Genomic DNA, 24,787 nt, shown 5'->3' with positions numbered 1-24,787 from the left:
TATTAGACGAGACTGCAGGACTCATGCTAGAGCCTTATGATGGCATCTTGATCTTGATTTATTAAAAGAGCCAATTGAACTGAGCACCCGTTGGTGACAGGAGGTGGCTATTCAATTGACAAAATGCTAGTGGATGACTCAGTTTTGTCGGCAAAGCAAATTTCAATATAGTATCCTTGGGTCGCTGTTTGAGGTATGAGTCTTGCTGGATATCGGCGAGCAATAGGAGCATTGTCTAAGGTATCATCTGTAGGGCTGTGAGAGGCTCTCTCCCTAATGCTGACCCCCTAACATGGACCTTTGGCTCTTCATTGCTTGTGTATATTGCATGAGAAAAACAGAAAAACGTCGTCGGACCACAAAAAGCACCGTACACCGCTTGTACGCTCTAATATAGTACTATCATGAGTGTTGTTTAATAAGCAGCGTATTTGGTAGTTCACATTGAGACTTGATCTGGTTTCTGTATGACTGGGTTGTTTTGTGGCTAGGAGACACTGAGAGAGACAAAAACGGTATCAAGCGACTTCGAAAGTAGTCCGAAGGAAAAGCCTGACACTGGCTGAACGATAGAGGCACCAATAAATTCTACTGGCTGACAAGGGTGCAAAGCCCTAGTTAGCCAGGCAAATCGTCTTAATATTGACATTGAGAGAGAGTCCTGCCGCGGGCAGTTCCCTCTTGGACTTGGAGTTCAATAAAGTTAACAATGTAAGTGTGATACCAGGAATGTAAATATTAATGTCCAGATCCAACAGGATAAAAATGGGACTATTTTCGATGGACATTCTTTAATGTCTCACGATGGGTGAATCGAATGCTGCATTCTGCATTCACCTCCTTACAGGAATGTGGATATTCCGTGGCCCTATTCCAGTCAAAGACACTTCTAACTTTTGCAAACGTAGTGAAGTTGAGTGCAGATTGCTTGATAAGCCCACTTATGTGAAAAATTTATGCATGTCTTTTGGGAATTCTTTACAAGATATGGGCTTTTTTACAAAACTTGTTACTATATAAATCGTGAATATCTCATTGAACCGTCCTTCCATCAGGATTGAGGGGCCAAAAACTGGCTTATATGAGAATTACCTACCTAGACAAAGTTTATCCCAGGGAGTACAGGATTGGTCTAATAGTAAAACACAAAATATTGCATTGGAAGTTGTCCAATGGTATTAGAGTTATAACGATATCCGAACAGGGAAGCAAAGTAGCAGTACCACCTACTACATCCCACATAACATTGTCATCAGGAGGCATGGTAGCTTTCGGGAACGAGATATGAGTTTCTAAAAATAAGAATGTTATCCAGAAAATTCTTCCAGACCAAAGCAACGGTGACAATTCAGCCCTATCCAGACTTACCGAAAACGGAAATGCCCTGGGCCTCGCTTCTACAGATTGCGGAGGACAGTCGCTTTGGTACGCCGTATAGGTAGACCAATCTCCTAGGCAGAATCCCCGATCGGGTATTCTCCGTTACATTTGCCTCGAGGTGAAGTTACAGTTGCTTCAGAGGCCGAACCGGTTCCTGCGTTCCTTCCGTTGCAGGCTGTTGCGATGCCTTCGATTTATTCCAGACGGAATAGAGGCATGGACTTTCATGAGAGAACTTCAATCCGTCAAAAATCATAAAACAAATTCTGTCTTTTCTCTATACTATCCAGAATTATTTTGATTCCATTTTCTTTATCACTACCCATGGCATACTAGCTTGCACGACGCTCGTTAATTTTTCCTTCCTTTGGCAATATCAAACGACATACTTATTCACTTCCCTTGCCGCCTTGCCCGATCTGCATTTTTGTTGTTTTTTATTCAACTGCCTTTCCACTGGCATGGTGGCGCCACAATTCCCTGTTGCCCGCAAGTGCAGCGGACAGTCGACCACCCGCCCCGAGGACGAAGTAGATAAGTTCACTACCAGTTCGTCAGTCTCCGACACACCTCCACGATTCTATCAAACAGTTGGTGTAGCGGAACAGCCGAGATCGCCCAGTCTCGAGGGATTCGAACCCACGAGCGAGCTGCCAGACTCGTCCCTGGACGAGACCCGACAGGGAGCGCTGGACACACTAGCACTATGTCGTAATGTCATCACGACGCTCGAGTTGACGCGTCTGCGCAAGTCCCGAGTGGGCCTTTACAATTGGCTCACGTTTTGGACTCGGTTTTACGGTCGGGAGATGACGCAGTCGCTAAGCTCTCGAGTCAGCGCCGCGTTGTGCTGTATTGACGCGCTGTTCCGTAGGGTCTCGCAGGACCTGCACCGATTGACGCAGAACACCGAAGAAGTAGTCATGGACGCCTCCTCCGAGCAAGCGATCGTATACATTCTGGAGCAAATGGAAGCCGAAGTGGATATCCAACGGAGATGGAGACGGAGAAAAGCACGGCATATCCTATGCAAGATGCGGACCGACATCGAGCTGATTCCCGTCAGGGTGAGCGATGAACTGTTCGACGACATCAAGCGCGGCGTGTTTGCTCTGGACGTCTTTTGTGATTACCATCCGGGCGATTCGATCGCAGAAGAACATGATGCGGCTTGGTCGGAGCAATTTGTCGGACTGTCGACCGATGTCGTCGAGCTCTCCCCGTATCTCGCCCACCAACGTTACCAGTCCGCGGCTGAGGGGTGGGTGATGCCTCTGGGATCGTTTACTGCGAATAATACCTCATTTGATTCTATAGAGCAATACTATGCGTCTAACGGTAATTATGAAGTGTGGCGTCCTCATCAAAGTCGTGCGACTCGTCGGTGGTGACTCTGAACCACTAAGGGAACGGAATCGAAAACTCCATGAAAATATGACTCCATTTTGGTGATGCATTATTTTGCTACTTTTAGATAGACACTTATCTTCCTCCTTTCTTTGGACCAGAAGACCTATTAACTAATGAATTAATTATCATGTGAACTGTAACATTTCCTGCTTCGTTTAGAATAGACCTAATTATATACTCTTTAAAACAGAGGGGAACAAAAGACCAACAAATCGACATCAAGAAAACTCCCACAGACTTCTTATGAAATGTCCAGGAGCCGTGTCTTGGCCTCCATCCTCTTCCAACAAACGGTCGGTGAATATTCGCTTGGGTATTTGGTACTCTACAACTGGAATCCTCTTCAACGGTTTATCTTCGGTCCCTAGCTCTGCCTGCAACATTCCCAGGTAGGTGTAATCCAGAAAATCGTCCAAATTGTACATTTGTTTCGTGAACTGCTCCGCGAGGATCCGCGCGATAGCAGCCACATTGGGATGATAATGGGACTGAAGCGAGTGGATTTCCCAAAGACTGCTCTCAATGGCATCTGAGCGGGTGGGATCGGGCTCCTCAGGGTCGAATGGGTCATCCATTCCCTCAGCCTCCAGCTCGGCTTTGGTGTCCTTGTTGTTGATGACGCGATGAAGCATCAATGTACAGGTAGGGTGGCTTTTCAGGAGGTTGTACATGAAGGGTACCATGGCGACAATTGCAGTGGGCGGTGCATTCAGCGCGAGACGAGCGAGACGTTTGATGAAACTTGCCACGAGCGAGGCAGGAAGATGGGTGGAGGCGAGGAACGTGTTCATCAGGCGGAAGAATCGGGAGCGATGTTTCGAGTGCAACAGGTTGGCATCGAGGAGGGAATACAGCTTGGGATAAAATTGAGGATAGTCGAGGTTCTTCTCCTGGATCAAGTAGAAGAGACCGGAGAGGGCGAGAAGAGATGTCGCACCTCCGACGTTGTAGGAGTCTGTCAGAAAATCCATGAGCAGTTCTGGTCGATTGAACCAGGGCTCGATGGAGTGGACCATGATACGGAGAAGAGTTTTTCGTTGTGATTCGGAGAGGCCGCCTCGGAGAACTGCCAGCCATGCATCTTGTGCCTGCTTCTTGTGTGAATTGACCGAAGTCATCTTCTTGTTCTTCTTGCTGGTTTTGGTGTAGAACTTTTCCAGTTTCTGTTCAGCGGTTGGAATCGTGTCACACGCCGATAGCATGGAAATCAGGACTTCGATAAGTTCCGTATCTCTTCCAGTTCCCGCATAGTCACTATACCGTTCATTAGTATCCCAGACTGTATTCCAACCATATTCGACATAGATTACGTACGAAAGTTGCGAGAACATGTGGTATCTCACATCTTCATATTCTTTCGCGAACTTGTCGATAAACTCGCACTGTAGTGCCTGTCCATTTCTAGCCTCGACGACAGCTTCGACAACGGATTTAAATAGACCTGAAGTCCAGACCTGGGTATCATCGCCGGGGAGGTGTGCTGCACGTTCATGGATGAGGCGCATACATAACGTCAAGGCCGTGATCTAATTGAAGACATTAGACAAGACAGAGATGCAGTCCAGCCGCGGAACATACCTGAGAAGAAGGATCGCTTTCACGCATAATAGCGATCAAAGCCCTCTGATACTCACGAAGACGTTCCTTCAGCCAAGCCACAACGATCTTTTCATTCTCCGCAGCCCGGTTTGTCTCCGATAGATCGCCACCAGCCATCAGCCTGCCGAAGACCCGGCAGAGGGACACTGCTACGGCCAAATTTGGTTTTGTGCCCTTCACATCGACATTGAGCATGGAGATCAGTATTGCGATGTTGTTGTAGTACTTCCGCGACTCTGATATTTGGTCTTCTAGTTGCTGGATTTTGGCCATCGCATCTGTGTCTTCAGTTTCTGCCACTGCACGGCGTTTCGAAGACGGGATGCCGCCTTCTTTGAAATTCTTTCTCTTTTTGGAGCTTGTCACTATCTCCGTAGGGGCCACCATTTCGACCACTCAGTATCGTACAAGGAAAAATATAAAAAAGAAAGACAAATGCACTGACTGTATTCCTGATGGATTCTTGGTGAATCGTGAATTTTCGAGATCCTCGGCTAGCGGTTTTTCCGAAACTGGGACGCCATACCTAGACAGGCTAGCGTCTTCCCTCCCTCCAAACCATCCCGACCTCAAGTCTCCTCAGTTCCGTTCACCCATCACATCTTGTCAAGGTCTTCCCATCGCTACAATGGCTTCTCGTCTGGCTAAGAGCGCCATTGGTATGCCGCATACACATCTTTATGGCGCGCCTGAACACTTGATTACAGTCGCTAACCCCAGTTAGGTGCTGCCCGGCTCCGGCCGACCCTTCCCACCCGCAGTGTCGCTCCCATCGCTGCCAGCCTGTCCGCATCTCGTTCGGTGTCCGGCGTCCCCTCCGAGGATCCCAAGAAGAAGGCACAGTCGATTGTCGATGCTCTCCCTGGAAACTCCCTAGTCTCTAAGACCGCCGTCCTCTCCGCCGCCGCCGGTCTCTCCATTGCCGCCATCAGCAATGAGCTCTATGTCATGAACGAGGAGACCGTTGCTGCTTTCTGTCTTCTCAGCGTTTTCACCGCCGTGGCCAAGTACGGTGGCCCTGCATACCGGGAATGGGCTGAGGGTCAGGTTCAGAAGCACAAGGACATCTTGAACGCTGCCCGTGACGACCACACCAACGCTGTCCAGCAGCGTATGAGCAACGTCAAGGAGCTCTCTGGTGTTGTTGACATCACCAAGCAGCTCTTTGCTGTTTCCAAGGTAGATTTTTTTCCCCTCTATTTTCCGTGGAATGGTTGATTTGGTTCCTCGAGTCATAGCTTACTGACACCGTCCCAAGGAAACCGCCCAGCTTGAGGCCCAGGCCTACGAGCTCGAGCAGCGTACTGCTCTGGCTGCCGAGGCCAAGCAGGTCCTTGACTCCTGGGTGCGCTACGAGGGCCAGGTCAAGCAGCGCCAGCAGCGTGAGCTTGCCGAGTCCGTTATTGGCAAGATCCAGAAGGAGCTCGAGAACCCTAAGGTTCTCCAGCAGATCCTTCAGCAGAGCATTGCCGATGTTGAGCGTAAGTTTACCGCGTGACTTTTTGTTGAGCATACAGAGGCTCATTCTTCATCTAGGGATCATGTCTTCTTCCAAGGCCCAGTAGACGGACTTTGCATGAATAGCCTAGCTTTAACATCGTGTACAAATTAAAGATCTGTTTCTGTTCTCAGTTAGACATACCAATACCATTCGGACTAGTCCGGAAACATAGTTGTAAATGATAGTTTATATCTGTGGATAGTAAGGGTATCGCAATGTCCCGTTCTTAAAGATCCCATAATGGGGATATTCCATGTATGGATGGTCGCGTTGTGTTCTGAACTCTATTGGAATTGGTGGAAGCCATCCCTGTGGCTGGGGTTAATTGTAGCATAGTATATAAGAGGTAAATTTCCCGGTTGGATATCGAAGACAAGAAGGCCCCATTGACACGTGTGCAAAATAGACTAGGTGCATGAAGCTGACAAACTCCCCCATGGATAGTCAGTTAAATCGGTAATAATGCAGTCATTCCTTCATACGTGTAGCTTTTTAGTCGAGATGATCAAAGCAGACTGGTGAGATGGTGTATCACTGGATGTTATTCATTCATTCTCTTCCTCTAGTTCACTGTGTACCAGGCACTCGTAGGGCTCGCTACGCGATCATACCATAGAATCATTTATTCTTCCAAATTGACTGAACAATACATATATATTTAACAGAAACAGAAAAATATAGCTCAATAGATGGGCTAATTTTAGGCATCAGAATCCCGAGAACAGCCAGGCATCAAAATCAGATTTATTCGCGGGCCAAGACAGTCAGTCAACCATGGATGTTGAACGAGTCAGACAAACGATGTCAACATAGCCTCCGCGCTTACAATGGACAGGGCTGAGATTTCGTTCGTATTCACTCTACAAACTACTCCTTATTTCTTTCGCTCCTCCCCCACTCTCCCCTTCTTCCACCATTGTGCGAAAATTCAGAATCCCAATCAAACTATCCAGCAGTCCGGATAGGCACCCCGCGTACCCACTCCGCAGAATCCGGCGACAATTAATCATGCCGTTGCGCGACATACTCCAGAAGAAAGACAAGCTCAGAGGTACCGATAGCCAATATGCAACTGAGACTGCCTCAGCCTCAGTGAACCCAGTGCCTGACATCACCTTTATTCGATCTGACACATCCACACATGAGGTCGTTCAACCTCCCATTTACGATGGGGACCAACGCTATCCCAATCACCTTGATCCACCGCAATCGGGTTCATCGTCGCATCGGCGCTCGTTGAATCCTTTTCGTCGGTCCAGGTCTCCACCTGAATCCCAAGGACCTCAGCCCCCGTCTTCTGCGCGCGGAGAACGCCGACTGTCGCAGTTACTCCATCGTGATCGGCGACGTTCAAACTCGACCTCCGCCAACGTTCCCGCAGATCTTCCGCAGATTTCAAGTGACAAGGGCAGTGAACAGGACAGGGAGGCACAATGGGAGAAAAGAGCGACTATGCTGGTGCAGCAGAATCGGCAGTTTACCTCCTCACCTTTGTCTCCGCGCTCAACATCGGGGTTCGGTCCGGATAGTGTCGGATCGCGATCAAGGAGTTCGAGCCATAGTGGGATTTTGGACCAGGAAGGAGATGTAGGTATCTTAATATCTATCAACCTCTGCAAGTGCGACTAACAGGGCAATTTTAGCTCAATATCCAAGAAGCGATCCGGCTTCATGAGGCAGGAGGTACGAGGAGTGAGCTCCCTTCACAACCATGGACTAGACTAACTGTTCTTGTGTCTCTCCGTTACAGAACTAGAAAAGTCAACAGATATGTTCCGCCGCTTGGCAGAACCTAGTGGTGCTAACAACGCACTCAGCCAGGTGCTTTACGGGCTTGCGCTTAGGTGAGGACTACATAGATTCATTGGTTGTGGGTGCATGTCAATATCGCCCTGCCTTCTCCAAGCCGTGACCTACATTCTGGAAATGGAAACGAAGTCTGTTCTAATGGTTGCTGCACAGACACGGCTGGGGTTGTACTCCAGACCCCGACAAGGCAGTGACATACCTTTCGGCGGCGGCCTCGAACTCTGCGTTGATAGAATCCCAAGCCCTGCAGGCGGGCATGAAAAAGGGCGGCGCAGCGAAAGGAGAGTTAGTCCTCGCGATGTTCGAACTGGGCAACTGCTTTCGCAACGGTTGGGGGGTTCAGAAAGACCCGGTAGCAGCACGGCAATACTTTGAGACGGCTGCGAATCTAGGCGACACAGATGCCATGAACGAAACTGCGTGGTGCTACCTCGAGGGATTTGGGGGCAAAAAGGACAAGGTAAGAGCGCGCTTGCGTCCTGTTTCACGTTGGACAAAAGGCGGTCTCGATGATATCGTCTCGGGCATCAACACTTGCCGGACATGCTACCCTTTGTCATTTCGCTAACTTGCGTTCGCTTGGGTTTTCAGTTTACCGCCGCTAAATATTATCGATTGGCCGAAGAAAAAGGCAACAAAATAGTAGGAAATTCATGGTATTTCCCCGTCTTGTTCATTTTAAATTTCCCCTTATCTTGCACTTGTATCCATTGCACAGCTGGAAACCCTCAAGGCCATACCCATACTGTAGGGGATGTTCTACACCTCGCTGCTATCACCTGCAGATATCATGTCCGGAAAGCAGGGCCGGGGAATCCATCAATAGGCAGATAGGCGTTTCCTGCAAACTGCGCCATGCGACGCGCTATCACACTCTCCGCCAATCACAACTACCTGCACCTAACCCGCATAGCACTGGACGAACTTAGGCTGACATAGACGGTGGTTACTGCATTACAGGATCTGGAAGGACAAATACAATACCAAATGAATCCGACACCCTCCACAATGCCGTCGTCAGGTTCAGTTCGAGCTTAACAAAGGACTCTCAAGGCTTCGCAAACTAACCGGCCCTCCATCTCGACTGGCTTCATTCTGAGCCTGAGCTTGAGTCTGATGCCACCAGATGATCGAACTGAAGCGTGGACTGAAAGAAAGCATCATTGGAATACCACGTAAGATGATTGGATGGTTTGTTTTTGCTTAGCATTTCTTTGGGTTTTTCGTATCATTTTCCTTTTTTTTTTTTTTGGCACTTTTAAACCCACCGATCTTACTACCATCTACTGATGAATAATGGAATTGTGACCCAATCTAATCTGGACAGCCTCATTTTGGACTGGAATACGTTTAAACCTAACTCTAATCTTGTCCTCTGTCACTCTGTCCCCTGTGTTTATTCAACCATTTTTTATTATATTATTATTATACCTTGGCTATTTTAGGCATCCAGTAAAATATTTCACTTTGGCGCTTGACTTGAATCATAACAATAACTATAATAGTTTAAAAGAAAGAAAAAAAAAAGAGAGAGAGATAGAGAGAAAAAGAAATACCCAGCAAGTCATCTCATTTCTTTGGTCGCCTACCAATTCCCTCCCGCTAATACTCCGTACTAGATTGAAAGCGAAGGATCGTAAGACCTAGTTCCTAGTTCCCTACAGATATAACCAGACAATGAATGACCTGGATGTACCCAAGCTGTCTCCACCGGACAGACGGTTCACCAGCCCCTGTCACGAGCAGTCAGTCAGTCAGTCAGTCAGTCAGCCAGCCCAGCCAGCCCCAACCGGCGACTGCGTCAGAGCTAACTAAATATACTAAACTAAACTACCTTAGGTATGTATTTAGGCTACTAAGTATTGAGGTATTAAATGATACGCGGACAGACCTGCTTTATAGCTTATTTTGGATTCGCTTGAATATCATTTCGTAGGAAAGGGTATTAAATGACTGTTATTGGACTGTATAGCGCGACATGGATGGGAGCGGCTCTTGGGACTATAAATAGGCAGTTGAGTGCGTAAATTCCCTGCATAATGGGCTTTCTATCTATTGACTGCGATTTATAAACAATGGATTAACTGGTTTGGTTTTTTTTTTTTTTTTTTTTTTTTTTTTTTTTTTTTTTTTTTTTTTTGGTTTTTGTGTTTGCTTTGCAAAAAGAGTATGAATATCAGATTACATTTGTTATTATGATCGTTGGCATAGATATCATCCTATATACAGTACATTCAGAAATAAATATTCCACAAGCAAGAACAAATGAAATGCGATTGTTCAAACGAGCGACATGGACCAAGCGTAGCCCACAAAAGATAGACCAAGCCAGTCTCAAATGGCCTGGAAGAAGTAAATGACAAAGGAAATGAAGTGAAGACAGCTAAAAATTGCTCAATAGACCGCCCATGTATGGCAGCCCAGTTATCCAGTAAGAAAACATCAAACAGATAGACATTAACAGACGTTCCCATCATAAACATCAGTCGTATCATAACAATCATAGCAAAAGTGCCACCCTCTGCCCAATCCAGCTCACTCGCAGATGCAACATAAAAATTTCAACATGGCTAAACACCAAATTCCAAGTACAAAATCAAAATGCAATGTGCAGAGGTCATAAACAAATCCGTCCCGTGGTACCGTGTCTCTGGTGATCAACATGCTCAGAAATAGGTAAACATCCCATTGTAAGCCCGATCCGTGCCTCCCCGAAAATAAATAAGAATCAACAGACTAAAGCAAAATGTCCGGAGGAAGAAATAAAGTGTATACACAAATGCAATGTGCTTTGAAATGGTCCGTTAAATTCAGCTGTCAGGTCAGCTCATAAATATGACGAAATCGCATATACGCCCGGGGAAAAAACCGAAGGAGCGCGAAGAAATATAAACAAATCGCTAAATCTCAGACGCAATAACGAAAAGCTATTCCGATAAAATATATCCAGTCGAAGTAAATGGTAAGCTGTCTATATATGCATATGGCTAAGTCTGGCTAAAGCTGGCCAACAGTCGTATATCGATGGGCACCATGTGCTAGGTAGAATTCTGTGGATAGATAGACGGAAAGGCGAAAAGAAAATCACGAGTTGGCCAAGTGGCTTTGCCGGGAGGAAGGAATGCTAGGCAGGATGCTTTTTCTCTGGGTGATACGAGAGTCGGAGACAAATGGTGTACAGTGACCTCAAAATCCGCTGGATTTTACTAGTCAGGCCTGACTGAAGCGGGCATCCTCTTCCTTGACGGGAGAAGCTCCATACTCCTGAACCATCCGCCGGAAATCCTGGATTACCTTTTCGGGGACCCGATCCCACATGAGCGACCTTGAGTAGACGTCCGAAGTAGCTTTGTTGGGCATTTTGTTTCCAGCCATATTCCCTCGCATGGCAACTAGGGCCTGTTGAAGATTGGAGGGTTGTTGGGGCTTGTAGTTGACGTTGGTGTCCTCATATGTAGTTAAGGAATTGTACTGGTCCGCATTTAGAGAAAAAACTTGTTCCTGCTCTTGCTCCTTCGACGGCATGGCAAGTGCATTGTGGAGCTCATCCAGGTTTGAGGGCGCAGTGCCAGAAGTCATCTGTGCCATCTCTGCTCCGCTGATGGTGGTTGGGAGAGGAGCCGCTGATGAGGAAGCCACAGTAGCTTGACCTATAGGCTGAGCAAGCTCTGGCGGAGAGGACGACAGCACAGCCTTCAAAACATTGGCTGATTCGGCTCGGTATTCTTCCGACAACTGGGGGATAGAGCGAGCAGAAAATGAGCTATTGTTAGATGCAATGAAAGCTCCGAAGAGGAGGCACATGTAGAAGGCGTTCCAGCTGAAAGGATAGTCGTTTGTTTTCTCGGTGACCCTGTCGTTCGACGCAACCACAAGAGAGGATGACTGCCCAGTAGGGGCCGTGGGGACGGCCTCGGCATCGAGAGACAGGCTATTGACCATGGTGAAATCCTCCCAGGGGCTGCTGCCCATTGTCAGATTCTCGAAGTCGGAGAATTCGTTCGTCATGTTGGAGGGAGCGGAGGATCTTGCATGCCGCTCCAGCTTCTCCACGGCTTCTTTCAGGATATTGTTCTTCTTACGAAGCTCGGCAGTTTCTAGCGTGTGAACCCGGATTATTTCATCCTTGTCCATGTGCATTGTGTTGATGTACTGGGTAATTTCCTGCTGAGCAGCAATCCACTCGCTCTTCTCACGAAGGAGATCAGCCTCGCGCAGTCGCATATTCTGCAACTCCTCCTCGAGGTCGCTGATCAACTGAGTAAAATGCTTCTTCTCTTCCTCCAGTTTTTCCGTGTGTAGTTTCTTCCGCTGACGTGAATCCAAACTGGAAATAACCTGTTAGTTGGCACGGTATTGAATAGGGGTAACCCAATGACTTACGCAGCCTGACGGTTTCTCAGCAACCGCTTCTGTTGTTTTAGCTCCTTGATCTCCTCCTCATTTGTTGACTGGCTGATCAGTTGGTCGATATTACTCAACGTCCGCTCTGCTGGGATTTCGAAACGGGCGTTCTTTTTCCGAATTCCGTCCCGTCGGACACTCAAGGGAGAACCATTTCGATATGTAGGGCTCTTTGTAGGGCGGGAAGCAGCATCTGGCATGTCTGTTGATGCCGGCATCCAACCCTGACTAGACTGCGGCGACATGGCAACGGCACCAGAGGGACCAAAGGTCATGTTTGGACGGTACGTCATGGACGAGATATTGATGGCACTCACGGGACCCACAGCACCGCCAGAGAAAGGAGCAGACGAGCCGTTGTCGAGATCTGATGAGAAGTGCTCATACATGGCTGTTGGCGTACATGAGCCAGAATCCTTGGAAACCGACCAGGGTGCATGCTGGCCATAAGCTGGGGGGTGGGCGCCGTCTACTCGCATAAAAGGGTTGGGAGCGGATTCAAAGAGAGGATGGCTGACTTGGGAGTTGTGTCGGGACTGGTTGCTGGAGACGGAATGGGAGAAATCGGACCAGACAGAATCTCGGTGCGTAAAAGCATCTGGTGCGTGATCATATGAAGGCCTCCTAGGATCAGCCATGGAAGAGAGTTCGGAGGATGTTGAATCTAGGATCTTGTCGTCCAATACACTCATCTCGTCCTCTTCAGGAAACGAGGTTTTTGCATCCAACGTTGACGGAGACGGTTGGTAGAAGTCAAAAGAGGGTTGGGAGTACCTCGCCATGTCTATGTAGATATATGAAGAAGATAAATATGGAGTGAAAAATGCGGTCGTATGGTCGTGATAACACAGAAGAATAAGAGGCGGTGTGTAAAATGGGGGTGTACGGAAAAATAAAAAAAAAAAATAAAAATAAAAATAGGTGCGGGGTTTGGGTGGTTGGTTGAAAAGAAGAAGATCGGGGAAAGTCCAAGGAGCAGGTGTAACAAGAATAGAGTGGATGAAGTAAATGGATGAGGAGATAGATGATAGGAAGAGAAGAAAAACGACGAAAGGTAGAGAATAGGTAGAGGAGAGAGGGCGAGATAGAGGAGTTGTGTAGGAGGGGAGGAGAAGAAGATCGTATCTAAGCAGAGGAGGAAAATGTCGAGGTCTCTTGTGATCAAAAAAAAGAAGCCTCCCGAGAAGAGAGTTTCAAGCGCAGTTCAAAGTTGATGATGGAGGAAAAAGAGCAAGTGACGAGGGAGGGGGATGTCCATATATCTTAATTAGGAACGATGAGAGCTTCTCTCCTACTAACAGCCGATAATACTGATCAACCATGGAAAAAAGAAAAAGAAAAAAGAAAAAAGAAAAAAAGGAAGGAAAGAAAGAAAGAATGAAATTCGAAATTTAGAATAAAATAAAATAAAATAAAATAGCCATCATAAGAGTAACATTCTACACTACTTCACTGTGATTTCTCAGAATAAAATAAAATAACCCCCAAAACCAAAATAACCATAAACCACCATCTGGATTGATCCATAAAATCCCACAAACGAAACTCCATCGGCCTTAACCTACCCATAGAGAGACCCAGTAGGCCGACACTAATTGCCAAAACGGCATCAACTCATCCGGCGGTCAGTAGGAAAGCCAAAAGGCGAGGCGAGGATTTCTAAGGGCTCCCGAGATTAACGAACGCCGGTCATTGGATGCTTCGTTGGGCAGACGTGCATCTGGCAGGGGAACGTCCCTTCAGCGCCGGCTATCCTGTGATGATTAAGCATTGTGCGGTTGTTCGTCCAGTGCTTTTGTCTTTTGTCCTGGACGATTAATGATGGTGATATTAGTTAGCCACAATGATGCCTGTCAGACCACAAGTACGGCGCATCTAGACGGTGGATTCCGGAGGTAGGTGGTACATACTCCCTACCTATCCAGTCCGTAGATTGTGCTGGCAATGGGTAATATGTGTATAGTACTTCCCAGGTACGGAGTACTTCCTGGTATATTGTTGCCCTTTCTTTCTAGGATAAAAACTCCCCCGCCTTTCACCTAATTGCATCTAAAATCCCTACGCAGCATATGCAATTCAACTATACCGATGTTCGACAACACCAATCAATTTAATCCATCCCTTGCCAGAAGGAGAGGAGAACCCCATAATGCTGATGCCTTCTAGTATTACTGAATTCTCATCGGTAGTAGTGATGGTCGGTATCCGAACCTTGGAATGATGGATTACGGGTGGGGCAATTGATTGTTTATCGATAGCCTATCAAGGCCATCCCGAGATCCATCTTTCTTACAGTACTGTGTATAGGCCGTTTCCCCTCTTTTCCCAATCAGGTTGGTCTTGGCCGTGATCAGTTCTTCCGCATACTCCCTCAATGTTTCAACCTCTCGTTCCGTTCCTTTGAAGGGATTCTATCAGCCTGACTCAGGCACAGATCCCCCATCACAAACGGAGCCGGATGATTGGTATCGAACGATTCCTCCCAGACTTAGAGATCGCAGGCATTCTTCCCAAGAGTTGGTAAGTACCTGAACTCTCACCAATCTACCTCAAGGCTTGGGGGTCTTGGCCGTGGATGATGCCCGAAAAAAAAAAAAAAAAAAAGACGGAGCCCGTCTGTGCGCGCCGTCAGATTCCATCATCCCATGATCGACTCCTGGGATAGGGTGGTTCTGATTACATGACCGTACCATCCATACCCCATACCGGGCGCGCCTGTCTACGGAGTAAGGGAGGGGCATTGATCAGATGGACAAGATGTCATACAATACTGTATCAACCAGTCAGTCCTCTCGGTCCAGCATGACCAATCATTCCCCCCGAGTGTGATATCCTGATGATTCGAACGAGATTGCTTCAAGTTCTATCAGCAGATCCTACAATGTATGGGTCGGATGCCTCCTAGAAGGAAGCCTGAGTAACTCTTAATCTCTTACGATCCAACAGTAGGATACACTGGGTCGACTTACCGTCTCCTCCTGCACACGCCTGCCTACAGAGTACTGACGCAGTACATTCCTCCATTCTACGGTACAGTAGGGCCGGCCCGTTGGTGATCCAGTGATCCACCGATGAAGGGCCCCTTTGCCGTTTGGGTTAGATCCATACCCATGCCCATGCTCCCACCGATTCCTTAATAATGACAGTATGCACCGCGGAAGCAAGACCAACCTGGAGAGAGCGCAGACGGATCGGATTCCATTCTAGACCAGCCTGGAGAGACCGCAATTGATACATGGACCGGATGTGAAGAAGTGCATAACCATTTTTTTGTTTTGTTTTTTTGGGGCTTCTGACTAGCCACCCCCAATCCCGTTAGTCAGCCCGATACCGTAACTAAGTCCGTTAACGCATCACTGTATTCGACTACTCTCCCTCTTGGTCTTCAAAAACGGAGTAATCAACCGAGTTACCAGTGGCAATTACTAAGAAAGTAGAGGTGGACGACCCTGTTTCAAAATAGGTAAGGCATCAGTGCTTTTTTTATAATTTTATTTTTTATTCTTTGCATCAAACCGTCGTAGTACCCATTTACCGGGAAATGACCTCCATCGAGCTATTGCTCAGATGGTTTCAGGTCAGTCTGGTCCTCATGCAGAGACGAGGCGAGTTTGGGTCGAAGCCTGCTAGCATATCCGACGTCATTGTTGAGCTCTTGTAGTTATGACTCGATTTCCAAAGAGCAGCCATCGTCGCCAACGCTCGGACTGCAGATGGAATTGATGGTGGTTTGGGGCTTCCAATGCACCATTCTCCGTTACTACCATATGGCATCCCTTACTTGCGTTATCTCTAGCCACTCGATATGATAATGAACTCTATTATACTCTTTGGTCTCTTGCTTCGACATGCAAGTATATAGTAACTATACCACAGCTTTGTGACTCATACTCCTCCCAGCATCCAGATAAAAATAAAATAAAATAAAACTCATCTTTCAGCCCAACACACTAAACCAAATCCCACGATGGTGATCCCAATCACGTCTTCTTAAACATGTACCTGAATCCATTCCGCTTACTCGGTAGTACTACTCCATTAAGCACCGAGTTCCACAAGTCCAACCTTGACCGTCAAGCGTACTCAGCGCACCAACGACGGAACCACATAGTCCTCCGTAGGTATTTCATTATTCCATACAATGAATAGGGAAATACCGGCGTACTCCGTAAATCTTTCAATAAGATGAAATCATGAAACAATGATAGACCCACCGTCCAGTGCAGTAGACTTAGTTACTCTATGCCCAGCGCTGTAGGAATGACTCACTCTCTGAACTGACTTCTCGAAGCCTCACCATCTAGAGGATTACTGGATCTGGGATGCACTACTTGGAGTCTGCTGTTTCATCTTCGGCCGCCCCTCCCTGTCTCCTCTAGACCGGATTCGGTAGTATGTGTACATTCTTCAGACGGGAATAGAACCATGGTCAATAGAGAAAATGAGGCTGGCAGAGACTATGTCTTGATATTGATGCCACGTTTCACGGACTGGATAATTATGATGGTCGGATGGCGTAGATAGGTACGTCCTTAGTTCTCACTAAGGTCGATTTGATCCTCTTCATGATCAGTATTCGTGACAATCCCATGAATAGTGAAAAGAACGTGAAGAGGGAAAATAACTAAAATTACTTGCTCTGTAATTCCACAGTTTCAAGTCACTGAATTAACAGTGGTTACTATTATAACCGTCCCTATTTTTACCCTGATATTCTCGTAGGAAGATCATATCCCTCAGGATAGATAAACAAAGAACAGACAACAAAGGCAACAACATCGAGGCTTACCGGCCCAATCGGATTGAATTCCACATTTTGAAACAGGTTGGATGTCATGAAAGGGGAACCATTCACTGCTACGGGAAAGCTTTCGACTTGTGTAGTTCTTATGAAAGAAATCGTTGACCGATATTCGAGTCTACACCTAAAGTAACTCACTGAAGAAGCATTGGCACACCGCATAGGAATCGGGGAATAATTCCTCAGTCCTCTTCAGGTGTCTCTCATCTCTTTTACCCTATCTTCTTAGTCAATAGATAGATACTTCTTCTATTCCAGGAAATAGCCCCTCCGATGACGGTGTCTGGTGGCGGTGAACGATGGCGTTAACCCAATTATAGAGCGCAATTTTGATCGGTGGAGAGCCCGTGGGACCGGTTTCGATTAGTGAGGGAAAAATGCAGGAGCAGATATGCATGTATTAACAGAGATGGATCTTTAGTTCTGCTGCAATTTGTCCACGGAAGCCGAGTAAGGTATTGCTAAACGATGAGCTCCATCTACTTACCTTAGTGGTTACCAAGTAGGAACTTTGTCCACAACTTAATTTTAAACAAAAATTCTCATTTCTCTGCCTCTTGCTAACTAGAATTCCAAACCATGACATTTGTGGGCCATTGTTTCTCAAGATCGACTTCTCAGACTCTCCTGCATCATGCAATTGTTGCCCAATCTGCACGAAATGCTGGTCGTACAGAATCAACGTGCCTGCTCTCGGTCGAGCAGATGCCGCAAGATGCCGCAAGCTTGGAACCGTGGAGATGTACATGGCACCGCGGGGAGGGATATGTAAGCCACCGAATGCTGATACGTCTGGTACGGAGTAGCATAGATAGATATCGCTTCGCAATAACTACTCTAGGTTTCGTTCGAGGTCAAAATCTCTCCCGAGCCCAACTAGCTATGTACCTGGTACATGTGGTACGTACAGACATACATACAGCGGTCAAGGGGGCGAGAAGCTCTGTGGAAAGTGGTAGTAGTGTCCATCAAAGCGCAAATTAACATAGTGGGCTCTGCCGATAATGCCTCGATTCTCTCCCTATCGGATTCCAGACGCACCTTCCCCAGAAAGCTCACTGGAATGTCTCGTCGGGTAGGCAATATTTAGTAGTACTACCTAGGTTTGATGAAGTATCGGTGATGATGGAATGGTTGTTATTGGCGGGTGGGGTCTTCCAACCCTCCATGATGGTCATCAGGCCAATGATTGTTATGTCTGTCATCAGGCACAGACGGTGATCAGATCGCTCACTGACTTCCTGATGGACGGACACCCGGCATGGACGCACCTACAGCTTGCAGAACAGGCTTGGGTCACATGGGAACGTCGTTGCATACCATTAGGTCGGTGGCACCTCACTGGGATGAGAGATACACCTTTAGCCTCGTGGCCTTACATTATATGGCTACTCTACTGAAATGGCCTCGTGTTTGGCTTGGAAACCCTGGTGGATGAAACCGTATTTTGGAGAGACAATCAAACATCTGCGTTATGGCTCGACTCAGAATGGAGGGACGAAACAAATTAAAATATCGTTAGAAACGCAACCATAGTTAATACCAGGATCTGCCTACTATCATGCCAGGACGCCCATCGGGTCCCATCGAGGCAGGACCTTTGGCTTCTGGCCCAGAATATCTTGCACCTCCTTGGAAACAAACCGGGAATCAACGACCATTTGATACGTATACTCATCCATCCATCGATCGGACATGACAAACCAGCCCTTGTCTCCAACAGTTTCCCCCCAGGAGTTCTGTACTCGCCATCTAACAGGCTTGTTTCCTTCGATGTGCACTCCGGTTAGTACCATGGCGTGTGTCATGGATGACTCTCCGGTTTCCAGCCTGCTCGCCTTGTTCATACCCAGTGTAACATTGAACCCCAGTGCGAGGTCCAGCAGTTCGGTATCCATGACTCCTAGGTTGGCGTCGTAGAACTTGCCCACGTCACATCCAAAGAAGATGGGATGTCCCGCTCGAAGCATTGCAATGGCGGCTGATTTCATTGTCTAGGTGTACTGTTTTAGGCACGGTTGAAACTAATACGGCAATTAATGAAACTTACCTTCAGGTCTACATTGATGTATGTAATAGGACGTCCCTCCACCACGTTTCCAAGTTTGTCTACCGTCAGAAGACGGCCATACTCGTTGCGCGGATCATTGACTAAGCTCAACATTCTATTGGGGTTAACTTCAGCACGGTTCAGTTGCACGGTGGCCTGTCTGGCAAATGCTCGTGGGGTTTCGCATATTTCCTGAGCCCGTCCATTGGCATCGTAGTACTGCCAAACAAATGGTTCCTTAGGGTTGGGTGGGGGACCCAGCATGATGGTGACCAGACCATGAATTTCTTGCAGGAACGCCTCCTTGGTCTCTGCCAGCGTTTCTCGTTCCTTCGCACTCGGGCTCTTCGCCAATCGCCGTAACACCAATCCCTGCTCGCGCAGCTTCGCAGTGATCAACCAGTTCATCTTACTACTATTTTGGGCATTGAAGGTATCCGGGTAAATTGCATGCGGCACTAGGCCATACTTTTGCACGATGTTAGCCAGCATATCCCACTGTCCTCCGTCCGTTACCGGATCTTCCAGGAGTTTTTGCACCAATCGACTAGACACGTCCTCGTTGACAGTTTCTATTATCTTCTCCAAAAACCAGTTGGCCTTCTCGATCTTGTCCCAGTAGAAGAGGTATGCCTGACTGAGCTCAAACTCGGAAATGTTGTATTTCCTCATGAGCGGCACGCGGAAGATATTAGTCGCTGCGAAGAGCCAGCAACGGCCCGAAGAGCGTTGATTGGTTATTGGGGCGCCTTCCAGAGGAATGCAGACGTTGAATACCTGGATGTCGGACCTTACCGCCGCCTGGCTGGTGAGGACTTGCGAGTATGGGCTTTTCGCCAGGCTCGAAATTGCTAGTCGGTTCTATGGTGCTCCGGTGGGTAGGTAGTCAGTCTGTGATACTCATGCGTGAAGCGTAAAATGTACGGGGTAGTGAATTCCGGTACCTTAGGATCGCATAGCAGGGTATCCTCCCATCCTCTCATCTGTGAAATGGATAGGATTGTTGCTCGCTCTCGAGCGCTGTAAGGAGGGGCTATATTTATCAGCGCCGAACTTCACCCTCTCTCAGCTGCAGATAGACAAGAAGCAACGAGTAGGGTGATATACGAGCTTCATCGGCTTCATCTTGCCCCTCCACCGTGCTGCCGGAGACCAGCTGTCTCAATGTCATGGCTGCCGCTGACTCGCGACGGGCCTTTTCCTCGTCAGTTGGACGAGGAGCTGAATAGCTTAAACCCATTTTGACCACGGAACAGTTGTACCCTTAGAGGGGACGACTGGGTATTAGAATATGAGGTGCTCGCAAGGTGCTCATGGACGGAAGGAGTAGAAGTGGGGAGGAACGATCGAGAGTCGGTGTGGAGGTCAAAGAGGGGCGGAGCAGGACGGATCCATCCCTGCGTCATTCTGTGAGGGATCATCCCAACTTCTCACTGCAATGCGGATTATAATCCACAAGGTCTTTAATCTCGAGCCATTTGTAGCCTCTGATTTCATTTGCCACTAGCACGAGCTAACTAGTATATGTTGCAGGTCGCTGAATATGTCCCATGTGTTGCGTTGCGATATGCTCTCGAACACTAGATAAGCTATTCTTACAAGTTCATGCTAAATCTTCCAATTTCAAATATTTCTTCTGAATAAGACTATTCGAATAGTGCAATGGCTAACGGGTCAATAACCCCCAAGGAACGTCTGTTTCGACTCCCAGTTCGTCCACCTCGAGCGCATGGTTGCACCGTAGTATTTCTGGACTTGTTACAAAACAAAGAAGCTGTCCTATCTATCTAGTCCTGCGTCCAGCCGGCACTGACGGGCTAGTGAGCCATTATACTCAGTATATTGGCAAGCCAATTTGTGACAGACTCCAGAGTACTCCCGTTGTCAAAGCCAACATAATGCAGCTATATAGGGTAGCCGGCTCTCTCAAAGTTTATGAATAGGAGCACTTCTAGTATTTTGCGAAGCTAATTGCGCTCTTCACTTAAGTTACTACCAAGCGCTTGATCAGTCTTAAGATAAAGAGAATCTTTGAGCATCATAGCCCGCTAATTGAGGATGAACCAGGCACATGCTCAAGATATGGACAGGGAAAGGAAGATCGCTCTCCAGTTGAGCGAGATTGTAGCGCTAGTAGGTACTCTACATAAATAATAGCATATTCTAGAAACCGCATAGATAAAAGGAAACTTTTCTTTTCGCCCGCATACTTTAATCTGGCTATCACTGTATCTAATATTAAGATTATTTGTTACATATAAGGACAATTGCCATATTTAGAAATTCGACAAACCAAGCTTTTTTGGTAGCTAAGCTTCAAGGCTAACTATAAAATGGGGAAGTGTAGTATTACTAGCGGCAAGAAATAAAAATAATAAAGAAAGTGGCAGAAAGAAAGAAGCCTACTGTCAAGACCTTGTTAAAGAGAAAGTAGGTATGTATAGTTAGGCGTACGGCTGATTTTCCATTGGGTGCATTAATGCAACTTTTGTTTTTCAGCGAAAAAGACCACACTTTCTCATCCAAAAGGCCACGCGCAACCGTCCTTTCCATGGTCACCCAAAGTTAATCCCGAACAGTGACCGAAGAACATCCACCGGGCCAATCCAGGGGGTTGTCGGCTCCTTTTCCCACCATGTCTTAGATTCTCTGCATCTCGGAGTGGCTTCCTCTCCATCCATATGTGTAATCCTCTCCCAATGTCTCAGTTTGCCTGACTTGGGATATGCAGATGAGGCCATCCAGAATTTATTTTTAGCGTTGCGTTGCAATATGTCAATGCAAAGTGAAACAGGCGTCCCATCCTCCGAGGTCCATATACGTACACTGTTGCATCCCCTGCGACTGCCTCAATTATAAATACCCGCATCTTTCTTGCATCACAACATAGACAGAACAGCATCTGCAGATAAATATATTCCAGTCACATCGAATCAAATCCACTCTTCCATCCTGCATAATGAACACTCTTTTTCTTCTCGCCTCATTGACCGCCGGCGCCCTTGCGCAAAATGCAGCAATCGGACTGCCTAAGGCACAGGAGTCCATCCAAGCAGGTGCTAATAACCTTGTCGTTCAAGTTCAACGTCCTGTAAGTGCTCGCCCTGCCTTCTGCTATACTTACCGTGAAATCCTATCCTATCGTTGCTAAACATCTATTTTAGAATACCCTGACCGGCTCCGAAGAGGTCGCAGTCGTTATTGGGATCCAATCTTGCGCGGACTCTCCCTGTCGGGACCCAAAGGATGTGATGGGGCACATCCTGTACAATGGACCGTTTAAACCCGTATACCATGAGGCCAGTCTTCCTCCGTACCAGAACTTTACGGTGACTGTTCCCAAGTCGGTCGGAGCGGGCAAAGCAGTGATCGGCGTGGCGCATGTGGCGCTTGTTGGGGTAAGTACTGGTCGATGCTTGGTCTTGATATAGTACTCCGTATATACTGACGATGGTTTGAACTCAGGCTGGACCGTTCCCTATGCTGCAGACATTGGAACAGTCTGTCCAAATTGCTTGAGTTGTTTTGGTATACTGTTTTGGTTGATGTAGTATATAGCGTTAGTAGATGAATACAGCGGTTATAGGAGTGCAGTGATAATTAGATCTTGCCATTATTGGACACTATTGATGATAATTATTTGAAACGTAGGAAAAATACCGTTTGCTAGGTAAATATCCTTTGACATGATCGGCTCTAGATTACTTCAATACATAATCGTAAATATTATCTCTTCATTATATAGTTCGTTCAGTTCATTAAACAACCAGAGGCAGAGCCAAAATCTATGAATACAAAATATTCTTTGCTTATATATCAGACCTAGTACTGAATATAATCTAAGACGCGTTTATAAGAGTTGTGGACTGAATATTGAAATCTATAGAGTGTAAGATCAATGTTTCCTTTCACACTAGAAAACAATCTACCCACGTTATGTACTAGAATCTGAATGTACCTCAGTAACTGAAAACATCCTCGTCTGGCGAATGATACGCGCCTCGTTCGACTGACTCCCCGAGTCCCACTCGGGCATTTTTGCCGCCAAAGCTATTGTCTTTGAATTCTGAATCGAAGAAGACACAAACCCCTGCACTGACATAAGATACGACTCCTTTGATCTGAGCTGCGAGAGTTCCGTTCTCGACGCCTTGCTGGATACCGTTTTGGAGTATTCAGTGCCTTGGAGGCTGAATGCATTGAATCGGATACGTTCGAGGAAGGGTTTTAGCTGGGCCCAGCATGCGGTGATGATACTCAGGGACTGGGTAACTTCCATACAAATCGTGGTGGTAGAAGTTTCGGTGAATGGATCGGTGACCGGGTGAGTTTTGAGGGCGAGAATAAGCTGGCATAATGTTGCAGTGATGACGCTAATAAATTAGTATCACCTAGGGTTATGAAGTATAAGGAAAATAAAGAGACGAACAAAATACGAGGAAGAAAGATGCTTGCGAAGAGGGCCTTTTTCTTGAAGGCCGCCTGGATGTTGACGACTAGGAGTATAGACTGAGTGATGATGAGGGCATCAGAGATCATATTCGTGACAGCGATGAATATGGTCCAGACGGTCTATGATGAATGAGTGTAGATCACCATGAAAGGTTACTATGAGAGACGCATACCTCGCTGACGCATTCTTTACACATGTAATCCCATGTCCTCGGAAAATGGCATCGGAAAGCTGATCCAAAAAAAGCGATTAATCCAGTCACCACTACTAATCCCTGAACAACATGAGCAAGGATGCGATCTCGTGCTGCAGGGCTAAGACTTTGGATGAAGCATGTCATGGACAGTTTGGAGAATGAGATGCTTAGGATGAAGAGCAGCGTCGCTGCGTATTGGGACTTATGGCAAGCAGGAATTAGTGCATTAGCCGAGGGTACTTTCTGGGGTTATTGTTACCTTCATTACTGCATCTCGCTGTGTCCTCAACACCGTATCTGTGCGATCTCCATAGCCATTTGCAGTGGCGATGGATATAGCAATAGTGTTTCCCACGCAGAATGCCTAGCATGTCAGCATCCTTAGACTATTCCGGCCTATCCGTACTCACCAGGGACATGATGACCAATAAATCATCGCCAGTCAGTTTTCTGAAGATCAACCATTTTGTTGTGAGCCGACAAAAGACACAAAGAATGGTTGCACTCATAAGGAACCATGTTGTGATATTGACGGCAGGATTCCAACTGTCCTCTGCAAACCTGGTCATCATGCCATTACCATTCAAAGGGTGAATAATCTATAACAATGGGACAATATGGGACGACTACATGAATGTCAGGACTGGGTCGTACGGTGGGTATAACAAAGACAGAGTCATGACCTTAATAAGTCCATTGCACTTGGACTAGCATCGACAGCCACTACTCCGTATTTTCTTTGAACTTGGCAAAATCATTTCCTTTTAGCGTTCTAAAGAACTCTCTTTGGGATCGGTTCGTCCATTCCTGGCCAGGGATGTTGTTCCTGTCCACTTCGCAGGTTACTTACTATATTTCTCTCATTATATAGTACAGGGTTCGTATCCATACTATTGCTCCATATGAATCTCTGAAGCTCGCCTCTTTAAGGGGGAGAAAAAAGCAAGAAAGATAATAAAGATAATAGATATATAATTTTCTTTTTTTTTTAACTCTGTACTCCGTATGTGCGGTTAGTCTCTCACTGTTAATTGATTTGGGTAGTAACACTAACTGCCACATCGTCTCCAGAACAAAGAGAACACTCGCAACCCCGATCAGACCCCCTACAACCCATGTCCAGACGGGCGCATGCAACCCAGATAGTGGTATATTTAAGCGGAGTAAAAGAAAGACAAATTCGG

At 46.9% G+C, this 24,787-nt stretch overlaps 8 protein-coding genes across 8 annotated transcripts; 4 read left to right on the top strand and 4 right to left on the bottom strand.

The window, feature by feature from the left end:
* Positions 1-1,841: 1,841 nt before the first annotated feature.
* Positions 1,842-2,771, top strand: ATNIH1004_004360 (uncharacterized protein; the record flags this gene model as incomplete). Its single annotated transcript, XM_033569030.1, has 1 exon — positions 1,842-2,771. One exon carries the CDS (start codon positions 1,842-1,844, stop codon positions 2,769-2,771), a length of 930 nt encoding a protein of 309 aa, XP_033427836.1.
* A 237-nt stretch (positions 2,772-3,008) lies between these two features.
* Positions 3,009-4,776, bottom strand: noc4 (ribosome biosynthesis protein NOC4; the record flags this gene model as incomplete). Its single annotated transcript, XM_033569029.1, has 3 exons — positions 3,009-4,044; positions 4,105-4,316; positions 4,369-4,776. The coding sequence occupies 3 exons, from the start codon at positions 4,774-4,776 to the stop codon at positions 3,009-3,011; spliced, it is 1,656 nt and encodes a 551-aa protein (XP_033427835.1).
* A 241-nt stretch (positions 4,777-5,017) lies between these two features.
* atp4 (F1F0 ATP synthase subunit 4) lies at positions 5,018-5,954 on the top strand (the record flags this gene model as incomplete). Its single annotated transcript, XM_033569028.1, has 4 exons — positions 5,018-5,048; positions 5,114-5,568; positions 5,648-5,870; positions 5,926-5,954. 4 exons carry the CDS (start codon positions 5,018-5,020, stop codon positions 5,952-5,954), a joined length of 738 nt encoding a protein of 245 aa, XP_033427834.1.
* Positions 5,955-6,898: 944 nt separating this feature from the next.
* ATNIH1004_004357 (tetratricopeptide repeat protein) lies at positions 6,899-8,267 on the top strand (the record flags this gene model as incomplete). The annotated part of the gene is made up of 4 exons (XM_033569027.1): positions 6,899-7,477; positions 7,534-7,573; positions 7,641-7,734; positions 7,853-8,267. The coding sequence occupies 4 exons, from the start codon at positions 6,899-6,901 to the stop codon at positions 8,265-8,267; spliced, it is 1,128 nt and encodes a 375-aa protein (XP_033427833.1).
* A 2,642-nt stretch (positions 8,268-10,909) lies between these two features.
* ATNIH1004_004356 (putative bZIP transcription factor) lies at positions 10,910-12,885 on the bottom strand (the record flags this gene model as incomplete). The annotated part of the gene is made up of 2 exons (XM_033569026.1): positions 10,910-12,026; positions 12,083-12,885. The coding sequence occupies 2 exons, from the start codon at positions 12,883-12,885 to the stop codon at positions 10,910-10,912; spliced, it is 1,920 nt and encodes a 639-aa protein (XP_033427832.1).
* Positions 12,886-18,463: 5,578 nt separating this feature from the next.
* ATNIH1004_004355 (C1 family peptidase) lies at positions 18,464-19,937 on the bottom strand (the record flags this gene model as incomplete). The annotated part of the gene is made up of 3 exons (XM_033569025.1): positions 18,464-18,898; positions 18,955-19,815; positions 19,899-19,937. 3 exons carry the CDS (start codon positions 19,935-19,937, stop codon positions 18,464-18,466), a joined length of 1,335 nt encoding a protein of 444 aa, XP_033427831.1.
* A 1,976-nt stretch (positions 19,938-21,913) lies between these two features.
* Positions 21,914-22,473, top strand: ATNIH1004_004354 (uncharacterized protein; the record flags this gene model as incomplete). Its single annotated transcript, XM_033569024.1, has 3 exons — positions 21,914-22,045; positions 22,119-22,352; positions 22,420-22,473. The coding sequence occupies 3 exons, from the start codon at positions 21,914-21,916 to the stop codon at positions 22,471-22,473; spliced, it is 420 nt and encodes a 139-aa protein (XP_033427830.1).
* Positions 22,474-22,888: 415 nt separating this feature from the next.
* ATNIH1004_004353 (uncharacterized protein) lies at positions 22,889-24,022 on the bottom strand (the record flags this gene model as incomplete). Its single annotated transcript, XM_033569023.1, has 5 exons — positions 22,889-23,327; positions 23,384-23,526; positions 23,580-23,804; positions 23,863-23,967; positions 24,014-24,022. 5 exons carry the CDS (start codon positions 24,020-24,022, stop codon positions 22,889-22,891), a joined length of 921 nt encoding a protein of 306 aa, XP_033427829.1.
* Between the last annotated feature and the right edge of the window lie 765 nt (positions 24,023-24,787).

Source organism: Aspergillus tanneri (assembly GCF_003426965.1).
Source record: "Aspergillus tanneri strain NIH1004 chromosome Unknown AapTan_3_pilon_pilon_pilon, whole genome shotgun sequence".
Classification (NCBI taxonomy): Eukaryota; Fungi; Ascomycota; class Eurotiomycetes; order Eurotiales; family Aspergillaceae; genus Aspergillus; species Aspergillus tanneri.
This window is presented reverse-complemented; position numbering and strand designations above follow the sequence as displayed.